General features: G+C 36.0%; 1 protein-coding gene across 1 annotated transcript in view; it reads right to left on the reverse strand.

Moving 5' to 3' along the window:
* Positions 1-12,494, reverse strand: part of ITGB1 (integrin subunit beta 1) — a 48,854-nt gene that overhangs the window by 12,428 nt on the left and 23,932 nt on the right. Inside the window, exons 4-11 of the mRNA XM_081933768.1 lie at positions 9,081-9,303; positions 6,276-6,446; positions 5,351-5,589; positions 2,599-2,757; positions 1,843-1,938; positions 919-1,008; positions 355-495; positions 18-220 (exon numbers count right to left, since the gene is read on the reverse strand). Coding sequence (XP_081789894.1) covers positions 18-220; positions 355-495; positions 919-1,008; positions 1,843-1,938; positions 2,599-2,757; positions 5,351-5,589; positions 6,276-6,446; positions 9,081-9,303 — 1,322 coding nt within the window. The remainder of the gene's footprint in view (positions 1-17; positions 221-354; positions 496-918; positions 1,009-1,842; positions 1,939-2,598; positions 2,758-5,350; positions 5,590-6,275; positions 6,447-9,080; positions 9,304-12,494) is intronic.

The following is a 12,494-nucleotide window of genomic DNA, read 5'->3' on the forward strand; positions in this document are numbered from 1 at the left end:
AAGTAGCATTTATATACCTGCAAGCACCGCACTCAAATGTTCCATTTCCAAAATGGCACTTAGGGCTGTCCTCAATCCCTTCATTATGGCAATCACATTCACAAATGAACTCCAGATTAATCTCTACTTCTTCAGTGAAACCAAGAGGTTTGATTTTAATTGTTTCATTTTGTCCTTTTTCTGGACATTGGTTAGCTGTTATTGTAATCTCAAACCTAACCTGTCAATGTAAACAATAAACAGGCAATTTATTCAAACTGATTAAAAGAAACATATAACATTATACAGGATAATGCTACAATGTCACAAGGGGCACATAAGAAGTCTACATGACTCCTGCACACCAAAGCTTACCTCATCTCCAATTGAAATGTTAGAGCACTTTCTTCCTTCATCTCCTGTTCCATTCACTCCGTTCTTACAGAAAGATTTATATTCTATTCCTATCTCCTTAGGTAGTTTATTGTTTTCCAAAATAACTTCTGAAGACAATGACTAAAATAAAATTTGAACATTTAGATATATAGAATCTAAAAGAATGTGCAACACCTGCAAAAGACATTTTAACAAAGTCCTTTCAAGGACACACACACACACACACACGCACACCTTCAAATCAATATTGACTTCTGCCAACTGCCTTTTCTTGGCAATGTTTTCAGAAATGGCTTTCTCTTGCCTTCATTTCTCCTTGGGTTGAGAGAATGATTGGTTGCTTCAGCCAACTGGCTCTATGCCTAAAATGGAATTCAAACTATGGTCTCCCAGATTTTAATGCGCTTTAACCACAACACCAAATTTGAAAAGAACTATTACCTACAAATCTTGGCCTTCATAATCTTTTAACTAATACAGCCATACAATGTTTTAAAAACCCAATGAGGTTATAGCAAGAATTATTCATTTGGAGGGACTTACATTGTAAGCATCAATGATCAGCTGAATCACATTACTTGAGTTTGAAGACAGCATTCCCACTGCAGATTTAGGAATCAAATTCTTCAACTCCTTCACATACAAGGAATGAAAACATTTTAATCCCCAGGCATTATCATTTTAAACCTTCACACCTAACTGATGCTAGGAATGTCATTATTTACTGGTCTCCCTACAATGTGATGAAGTTTTCCAAATCCTCTTTCCTATCTTCTGTGTCCTCCATTATCATGTGCACTCAACAATGGTAACAACCAGCATTACTCTACTTAAGTCTGTGTCTTAATCTCCCTTCCATTTCCAGTTTAAGGTCTTACTAAACTTAGGTATCAAGTAAATTATCAAGCATCATGTGACTTTTCACAAAGACATTTTCCCTTCCCTAAGAAGTGCAGTTCATCCTTGCCTAAAAGTCCCTCAAGTGCTATAAACAAGCACTATAAACCATTGTCTAGGAATCCAAATCTTTCTTGACACGATCGTCTTAATCAGTTTCAAGATATTCCATCTCCTTATTTTCCTTTCGTCAACATGGAGTGCAACAGCTTGCATTCAGCCATGTCTTCCTGCTAGCTGTTTGTATCTCCACGTAGAAATAGAGTAAAGTCTTGTTTCTCATAAGAAGTACTGTCATCAGAAAGAAAAAATGACACATGCTTGGCATTAAAGTACCCATAGAAACTCTGGGAAGAATTGGAAAGATTTTTATCACACCCTGAGAACCATCCAACAGAGCCTATTTTAGGAAAGACTGATAGAAACACTACTTCTAATTCCTACTTTCCCCAACTCCTTCATCTCCCTGCCTAGCTCTTTATATTAGCCAAAGCTTTTTACTAGGCATTTAAACAGGGATATAGGAGGGTTTTTTGTTTGCTACAGAAAGGTATGTTGTTTGATCATTACCTTGTATACTGGCTGAAATTCCTCTGTAACAGCAAATATTATCTGGATATTATTGTCACTTAGCTTCTGAACAAGATGGGCAATAGAGGGATAATCCTGAAGAATGAAGTTTAGATTTAAAAGACAATATATTGAATATATATTTGAGCACAACCTATATAATGGATTCTGTATACAACATTATATAAAAACAGGTGGACAAAAAGTTTTTAAATAAGAATTATAATTATTATTCCATCTTTCCTAGCATTGTGGTTGACTCTTGATTGAGTTGGTCCATGCATTGTGACTGACTTCTAGTTGGCATTCACAGATATGTTCTGCTAGTCCTCTATTAGTCCTACATTTTGGCTGCTACAATGTATGTTGCAGATGACTCTTATTTTCCTTTTTGAGCAATTGATCTTTTGATTTATTTAAGATGTTTTGGAGGGCTTTAGTTCGTTTGTGTACTATAATAATGTTGTATATTTGCCATAGTCTATTGGTTGTTTCTGAGATGTTTAGTGTTAACTAAATTTCTATGGGTTATTAAAAACATTTATTAACAGTTGATTCCAGGCATGCTAACAAATATTCTTTTTATAATCCTTGAAGATCCTGTAATATTATTTTTAAAAATTGTGTTTTTTCCTGTCAAATTGTTAGTTAAAAATTATATTTTAAAATAAAGGAATTGAATTTTTATTATACATTTCATATTTATTTCATTACACACAGTAAATATACCTAAAATATTCTACCAAACATACTTACATAATAATGACTCATTGTGTACATATTATTTTCTAAATGACATCGTCCATCATTTGGTAAAACAATTCCGCCAAGCTTCCCGTCTCCAGCAAAATGGAACCCAGCATCCGTGGAAAAAACCAATAGTCGAGTGACATTTCTTCTCCATCCAATTCTTGACTGGAAAAAAAAAGGGAATTTGATAGAACATATAAAATTAAAAATTCAGCAGCCAATAAAATAGAGAAAATAAATGATCCATATATTCATGTATTGCAGAACAAAAGGAAAGTTACTGATCCATTCAGTAGATAATGCAGCAACTTATTTCAAGAACAAACAACTGCGCATGCATTCGGAATTTTGTTATTTAATGCTCTCTAAGGCAGCTATGGCCAATAGCAGGCAAAAAGAGATAAGAGAAATGAATATTAAAATTTGACGTCTTGAGCAAAAATACAACTTGTATATTGCACATTTCACATAAATGAACCAAACCAAATAAAATGGTTATCCTAGCATTGGTTCTTATGCTACATGTCATTCAAAATTACACTCAATCTTTAGTTTTGTAAAATGCTGCAAATATCATAAAATAGGCTTTGAACTTGAAAAATCATTTGCCTTATCTTTATGGAGATAAGAGCTGCACAAAATGCAAAAGCCTCACGAATGAAAGCAAATATACTTGTCCAACTATAATATTGCTAGATCCAATCTGGGTCGGTCACTGGGACCAGAGGTTTGGTCCTCTGAGTTTTTGGACTTCTCTCTAATGGAAGGAATCCGAAAGCTCGGAAGACCTCTGGTCCCGGTGACTGGCCCAGATTGGATCCTGCAGCAAAAGTCACAACCTGACCACTAGTTTTTTATTTCTTTTTAAAAACTTACCAAGAATACATATCTAAATAAATGAAAATAAATAATCTGTGTTCATTTTTATTTACACTGGATAGAAAAAGAGCACATTACTCTCTATGTGTTTATTACACATAGATTATTTATTATTTGGATTATTAGTTTGATTAATTTGAACCAACTTAACTAAGCAGCCTTAAACAGCAGGAAGGTGATTTATTAGTTTATATAAATAACTCATGCAAACCGAGGCTAATGATGTGGGAATTAGTGATAGGTGTTAAAAAAGTTATAGCCATTCTCAAGAAAACAGTGAGAGCTTATGGTCACTGGGTTAAATGTGCAGAGAGGTGTAGGGCTGTGTCCAGACAAGGGGTCTATTACCTGAAAGATATGCTATCTACTTATATGCTTCATATTATGCATATAAGCAGCTTCCTATTTGCATGCAAAAGTTTTCTTCCTCTTTGTATTGTTATCTGTACTACCTTTACATAATATTTGCATTTATATATTTCAACACTCGAAGTCTTTAAGATGTTGGATAGCCATTTTTCTGAAACAGTGTACGGTTTCCTGCCTAGGCAGGGGGTTGGACTAGAAGACCTCTAAGATCCCTTCCAATTCTGCTATTGTATTGTATTATTGTATTGTTATATATATTCCTGATCCCAGGGTTGCAACAAGCCCATAAAACCATGAATAGGTTAATTGGTTTTAACATATTTTTCTACTCTTTTATATTATTTCCTGTTGATTATGTTTGTATGTTTTTAATAGCAACAGCACTTAGACTTATATACCACTTTATGGGGGTTTGCAGCCCTCTCTAAGGTTTTCAGAGTCAGCATATTTCCCCCAACAATCTGGGTCCCGATTTTACTGAGCTTGGAAGGATGGAAAGTTGAGTCAACCTTGAGCCGGTGAGACTCAAACTGCTGAACTGCTGGCAATCAGCAAAAGTAGCCTGCTATTGCGCCACCATGGATTTCATATTTTAATCTTTATGTGTGTGGGGGGTGGAAAAGCTCAGTGGTTAAAAACCCAGAGCTTGTCAGCTGAAATCTGATAACCTGGGTTCAAGACCTAAGCGCTGTATAAAGGGGTGAGCTCCCATTACTTGCCCCAGACTCCTATCCACCTAATAGTTTGAAAGCATGCAAATGCCACTAGATAAATAGGTACCACTTTGGTAGGGAGATAACAATGTTCTGTGTGCCTTGGCATATAGTCATGCTGGTCCTATGACCACGGAAATGTCTTTGGACAACCCTGGCTCCCTTGGCTAGGAAATGGAGATGAGGACTACTCCCCTAAAGTGGGACACGACCAAGTAGGGGAAATCTTTACCTTTAATCTTTATATATATTTGTTTATATTGTGTTGTATGCAATCCAAAATCAGAGGTGGTATTCTACTGGTTCGGGCCGGTCTGTCTGAACTGGTAGTGGAAATTGTGAGTCTCCACGTCCACCCGGGCTCTATGGCATCCCATTTAGGCCCTTTTCCACCACAAGTGCATGCGTGGAAGGCTGAGTGTACGCACGCGTGCTCACATTTGCAAACTGGTAGGGAAAGTAAGTAAATACCACCCCTGTCCAAAATCATTTAATGGTGAGATAGGAGGCATATAATTTAATAAATAAATAAATAAATAATTCTCGTCATTTTTCTGTTCTTTTAAATCATATATTATACCACATCCATAAGTTGCAAATCAAGAACATAAATCGTATCATGGGCTATGGATAAACATAGCATAGAATTCCATCCCTCTCCCCCCAACAATAATATCCAAGAAGTCACCTTTACATGCTGATTCATTTAACCCAATTGACAACCATTTTTACACAAATCAATTACCACATAACAAAATAATAATAAAAACATGAGAGGGAAAGTCAACACTACTTACACCACAAACAGCAACCTGCATTATTGCATCAAATCCTCCTTCCGGAGAATCCAAATTTCCTGAGATTTGCTGTTCCCCTACAAGTGTATTGAACGAGCTCCCATTGCTGGTAAAGTTGAGTACATTCCTGTAGCTAAAGGGACTTGTACAGTTAAGGTCACCTGTGCAGGGATTCCTGATTTTGGCAGGTGTGGTACTGATATAAGGCATTACCGTTTTTTCAACAAAAGAACCAAAGCCTATAAGAAAGAAGAAACAGCTAAGGTTCTAATTCAATCAAAAAAGTTCTACGTAAAAGTAGGCAAATAGACAGCTCATGACTTGCAAAGCTTTCGTTGCTGGCAATCCTAGCAGAATCATCTTCTAGTCACTGCTCTTCAAAAGACCACAAGAATTAGTATTGGGCAAGTTTCTGGTTTAGGTGATTTATCTTGAAAAGTAGAAATAATTAGCTGTAAAGAATAGCATACTTTTATCATATTAGAAATGAATAAAATCTATGGTTAAGGAAATCAGCATTACTACACAAAAATAACTTTAATTCTTTATTAAAAGACAGGCTCTGCTTTCCTTTGTAGGAATTTTTCAGAGATTAGTTCAATGGTCAAAGCCATTTATTTATAGGGAATTCTAAGTAATTAGAATAGAAACACTGGAAAAGACTGTTGTAATTGGCATCTATTTTTCTGCAATTTAGGGGTTCAGCTATGAAAACAATCTCCAGACTGTCACCTTTCTAATGCCAAAATTTATTGCTAGCTTGACATTCAAGGAATCTTTATGTCATAAGTTGTATGCAATTTTTTCCTGATGCGGAATATCATAGTTCTCTATAAGAGCTTCCTAAATCACTTTTATATTTGCAAACTTATATTTTATATCAAGATTGAAAAAAGCATAATTTATGCCTAAACAGATTCCATACCAATTCGAAAATCTGAAGTTATATTTTTCATTTTACTCATCAGAGAAGTTCCAAGACTTTTGACATTTTCCAAGTCATCTTTCATAGAGTAGGACAGATCCATGAGGTAATAAAGGTCAATTGGATAATCTTCAGCTCTCTTGAATTTTAATGAAAATGTCTGTGGTTCCCCTAATCACAAGAAAGCAAAGTTAAGCTAAGCTCTTCCAAATGGCAGAGAACAAAAATACAAGTATCTTTATCATGAAAAATATCTAACAAAAAAGCATGAAGGAAAAAAATATCTAGTTTTTAGTTTCTGCAAAAGTATTGCACTCTTGAGTCAATTTGAATGCTGTTTATTTCAGAAAGTCATTCAGACATGAAGTCATAAATAAAAACTACTTATTATGAAACCGGAGATCATAATTTGGATTACCTCATATTAGAAATTGCAAGTATCTAAGGGTAACTTAGGCATGCAACACATCACTTAGAATACTTTTGCAAAAAATAAAAAGCAACATTAAGTTAGGTATCAACGTAAATGATACCAACATTCAGTAAGTATTGTGTAACATATATACACATCACAAGGCACATCTGATTTAGTATAGACAAGTAATATCTATTGATCCATTTCTTCGTTAGGATTAGCATTATTGCAAAAATTCTACAGATAGTCCTTCATTTCTGACCATTCGTTTACAACCCTTCAAAGTGACTTATAATCAATCCTTGCACTTACAACCATTGCAGAATTTCTGCAGTCCTATGATCAAAATGTCGTACTTGGTAACCAGCGTACTTCCAATGATGGTTTCATCATACTGTCACATGATTGATATTTGCAACTTTCCCAGGGGGCTTCCAACAAAATCAATAGGGGAAGTCAGATTCACTTAATGACTGTCTAATTTGTTTCTCAACTACGGCAAAAAAGGTTGTAAAATTGGGTGTGACTTACTTAATGACCACATTATTTAGTGAAGGAGGCTCTGGTCCCCAATGTGGTTGAAAGTCAAGGACTTCCTATCCAGAGAACTCTAAAATGTTTGCTTTTAAAAAACATTTTTGCCTTTTTCTCTTGCTTGTCTACCCTCAAAAGGTTATTAAAGGCAGTGATAAAAATAAATAAATAAAACATTAGAACACAGGGTGAAGTTCAGTTAACATGAATAAAATATATCAATCATTAAAATCATTAAAATGTTTTTAAAATCAGTTTATTTTTTTAAAAAAACTAAATCAACCTAATGAAGTGGGAAGGTCAAATACAATTTCAAAGGAGATCATTCTATGATTTGGGTTAAAAAAAAGAGAGAGATTTTCACAAAACATACATTTATACTGTAAATAAAATAAAAATCCACTTGTGGGAAGGCTGTTTATATGGCTATGATAAGTTTATGGAAATGATATAAAGAATTCTTATTGAATTATAAATTTTGAATGAACCATGATGGAGAAGCAGAGTAGTCTAGAACAACTATGCTTTACAGATCAACAGAGTTGGAAGGTTCCTTGTAGGGCATCTACTCTAATACCCTGCCCAATCAGGAGAACCTAAACCATTTCTGACAGATGGAAGTCCAGTCTCTTCTTGAAAGCTTCCAATGATGAAGATCCCACAACTTCTGAAGGCAAGCTGTTCCATTGGTTGATTGATCTCACTGTCAGAAAATTTCTGATTTCCAGGTTGAATCCCTCCTTATTCAGTTTCCATCCATTATTTCTTGCCTGGCCTTCATATGCTTTGGAAAATAGCTTGACCCCCTCCTCTCTGTGCAGCCCCTCAAACATTGGAAGACTGCTATCATGTCTGTCCTGGTCCTTCTCTTCACTAGACTAACCATGCCCAGTTACTGCATTTATTAATTATGTTTTAGCATCCAATCCCCTAATCATCTTGGTTGCTCTTTTCTAGAGTCTTAACATCTTTTTTTATAGTGTGTGGACCAAAACTGGATGCAGTACTTTAGGTGTGGTCTTACTAAGGCTTTATAGAATGGCATAAGTACCACACTTGATCTTGATTGTATTCCTGTTAATGCAGTTTAGGATTGCATTGGCTTTTTTGGCTGCCCCCGAACACTGTCAGCTCATATTTAATTGGTTGTCCACTAAGACGCCAAGATCCCTCTCATAGTTACTGCTATTAAGCCCGATTTCACTCAGTCTATATGTGTAGTTTTGTTTTTTCTTGCCTAAGTGTAAGACTTTACTTTTCTCTACACTGAATTTCATTTTGTTAGATAGGGCCCAGGGTTCAGGTCTGTCAAGATACATCTGGATTTTGAGGGCAAGGGTGTCCCTCAAGACCCAGGGGCTGGATCCGGCCTGCGGGGCTGCCCTTGAAACAGCAAAGGACTGGCCTGTGGTGCTTTGGCCAGTGAAAATGGAGCTCAGGAGGGCTGCGTGCAGCCATCCCAAGCTCAGTTTTCGTCAGCAGAGGGTTGCAAGAGGCCGTTGCAGCAAAAACAGAGCTTGGGTGTCCATTTTCTCTGGCAGAGTGCTCGGGCCACCACAGATACCTCCGACCCGAGTGATGTCAAGCTGGCCACACCACACCTCTGCCCCTCCAAGATCAAACAGAATCCTGATGCAGCCCTCAATGAAATCAAGTTTGACACCCCGATCTACGGTGTTGTCTATTCCTGCCAGCTTAGTATCATCTGCAAATTTGTAAGTTCCCTTTCTAATCCGTCATCTAAGTCATTTATGAAGATATTGAAGAATACTGGGCCTAAGACCAGGTTCACTGTATATATCATTGATCTGTCCAGATCCCCCGCCTTTAAAAACAATTTTTACAAATATTTTTACCTTTCCGCAGCTTTAACAGCACTTGCTGTGGTTGAATCTGGGTAATATCTTCCGGTCTAAGACTTTCAGCTGTGCCTTTGATGCGATTTGTGACTTCTTTGTTTTTTAGCAATATATGTGTGCCTCTGGGGTTTTCAATTTCTTCTGGAGGGCAGCCTTTATTTTTTAAAGCATCCAAGTCATCACATCGTGCTGCTGTAGATTCTCCTTCTTGCAAAAAAGTCTAAGAATTATAAACAAGATTAATACAAATTATACATGGTGCATTTGTTTTCAAGAACCCAACATACATCCTTCACTATTAAAAGTATTGGTTACTTTGATACAGTCAATGCTAATTTAATTAGATCTGGCTCAGCTGCATTGCACTACATCATACATTTTCTGTTTAATATTCTTAGGTATTTTTGAAGTCAGTTGCTTGAAAAATAGTATGTAATGAAGTAACAAAACTGCAGTATGTAATTGAAAAAAAGACACAATAAATTAATGATGACTATACAGTTGCGGCTTTAGGCCAAGAAGCTACACTATAAAAGGCATGGGCTTTGAAGCTATGACAAGTGGAGCCCAAAGAATGATTTCATGTTCCTAAAGGAAGGGCAGATGGAGGAGAAACACTAAAACATAAGCCAGCTGGACCTGTGCCACGAATATGCTTCCCTCCAGGACTAAAAGAAAGTGGTAAGTACTAGACCACACAGAACACACAATCAGAACCCACATTTAATAGTGATCAGATGTTGATGGCTCGTGGGCAATTTTTTGGCCCACATATCCAAGATGTTGGCCATGACTCTGAATCATAAAGGAGTAAATGTATGCAACCGTAAACAATAGAAATGTTGTTTTGCCCAGCATTCCACCATGTGGAGCTATAATTTCTTCTAAAGAAAATGGGAAAGAACAAATGTAGTACCCTGTCTCTACAAAGATTAAAATGTGTTGCTTTTCCCTACAAAACAAATAAAATGAAATTCACAACTCTAAAATCAAGTCAGATTGTTAAATTCAATTTCACTAAGAATAAAAATTCTAATTCAGTTGCTCTCAATTCTGGCTAGATGGCATGTTTCGGGAGTCCCAAGCATAAGGATGCTTCTCGTTACCTGCTTCTGATCCTTTTCAACTTCAGGTGATAAAGAGACTGAATTTAAGAACTTCTACATACAAAGTATGACTTCTTCAATGAGGAACACTCCCTTACTATCATTTCAGATCTTACTCTCCTTTCCTGTTCCCAGCAAACAAACTAGCAGAAAAAAACTCCCACGGGCAACTATCATAACGTAATTTTCAAAAAGCAGAACAGCCTATCATGATATTTGATTTCAGAGAATTAAGCTCAAAAGTCAGTCATTTATTTCTGGTTATATTCACTATGGAGCCCCGAGAGGCGGTATACAATCAGTTTCATTCATTCCCTCTCTATATAAACTTTTATTGGTTTAAAATCAATAATAAAAAATATGAACTGAACTCAAAAATAAAAATAAAGGTGACAATAGAAAATGCAAGAAAAAACGGAGAAAGGGGAAAAGGAAGAAAATATTTAAAGGAGTGACTTCTGACTTTAATCACAAAAAATACAAATTTAGTAATTCCTCATTGCCTGAAATACTATGTTACTTCTTCTCATAACCCATCCCTTATTTATACACAAATCCCTAAATCACTAATATTTCAGCCCTGGCACCAGCAAAAGTCCGCAATTCTTCCCAGAATTTCATAGAAATAAGTCTTGGTTGAGGTTAATCAATTTTGCATTTCTTCCTTTTCCTTCTAATAATTTTGAACTTCATTCAGAACATGTTGTAAGATTTGATCTTTCTTTGGTTTTTCTCCCCATCTCAAAGGCTTCTCCAAACCTCCTGCAAATCCATTCTCCACGTCTTTCCTTTGTCCTTTGCCTTGGCTTGTCAATTATGTTTCTACTTTATCTGGCACTTCTGCTTTATAATTCGCATTTTTAAAAAAAATTCCAGTATTTCAACAATTTCTTTATATTATATTATTATTTATAATTATATTATATATTATATATTATATCCTGCATGATGTGACATTTGTTTCAGCTCTTTATCCGGTAGATTTTTGAAGGTACTCTTTCACATCTATCATTACTTCTAAAACATCTTTTGGACATACTTTATCCATAGAAGTAGACTATTACTTCCTAGTAGAGCATGATGTAAATAAATAACCACTTTAATACAAATCTGGAAACCCTTGAAGCTTCCAATATAAGGCCTAGTCAAAGTTAATAACTGTAGGTCTCTTGTCAGACACTACAAATGAATAAAACAAATATCTCCCAATCATAGCATCTAACTAGTTCCTGCATTAAAAGCCACCAAAAAGTACCAACTTGAGATGAAGTCTAAGATATACAATAGATAAAACTTTTCCCCATATGGGAAATTAAGCCTACAAGTGAGAAATCGAAATTTAGGAAATTTCAAAATTCAAATTATATTTCAAATGAGTGCATAAGCTGTGGCTATCTTTGTCCAACTGCATTATCTGCATTTAAAGTCGTTGCCCTTCTAATGTGACAAGGAGACTATAATTAAATTCAGACAGGGTGACTCCAGAGAAACATGGTTTTTAAATAATTATGAGGCAGCACTGTAATGTAGGGGAGACAGAGAAAGCCTATACGGTTGCCAAATGAAAGGATAAAGCTAAAGGAGAAAGTTTAAACAATATATTCTTCCCCCTATCAACACAACTCTTAAATTTAGACTGTGCCCTAATTTTTAAAAAAAGTTAGGACCATTTTTGCCTTTGAAAAGGTCTCTGCTACTTTGCATAAATCCAAGAAAACAGAGTAGCTCCAAAATGATCTTTGATCAAACTGATCCAAACTGTATCACTCTTAACAGATACTAGATGGACCATTTTTGCAAGCTAAATAGCTTTACTCTCTGAGGGCCTCACTCTCTCTCTCACACACACAAACCCAAGCAGAATCACTTCCCTGCCACCTGAATGCTCAAAGCATATAAACCAAGGAACTCCTCAGCCTTCAAACAGACAGGGGCCCTGTTGATTCTTGTCAGAACAAGAAGAGGGAATAGACATATCTATCTACAAATTCCTAGACCTAAAGGGGATGAATGAAAGGAAGGAGAAAATCCTTTCTCTTTTCATGTGCTGAATGTGATTTTTCTTCCTTTAAGGCTAGATCATAGAAGCTAGCGCTAGCAATAACACTCAGACATATTACGCTTTAGTGTTTTACAGCCATCTCTAAGCGGTTTATAGAGTCAGCATATTGCCCCCAACAATCTGAGTCCTCATTTTACCCACCTTGGAAGAATGGAAGGCTGAGTCAACCTTGAGTCGGTCATGATCGAACTGCTGGCAGTTAGCAGAATTAGCCTGCAATACTTCACTCTAACCATTGAGCCA

This window comes from Natrix helvetica, assembly GCF_964273705.1.
Source record: "Natrix helvetica genome assembly, chromosome: Z".
NCBI classification, from domain to species: Eukaryota; Metazoa; Chordata; class Lepidosauria; order Squamata; family Natricidae; genus Natrix; species Natrix helvetica.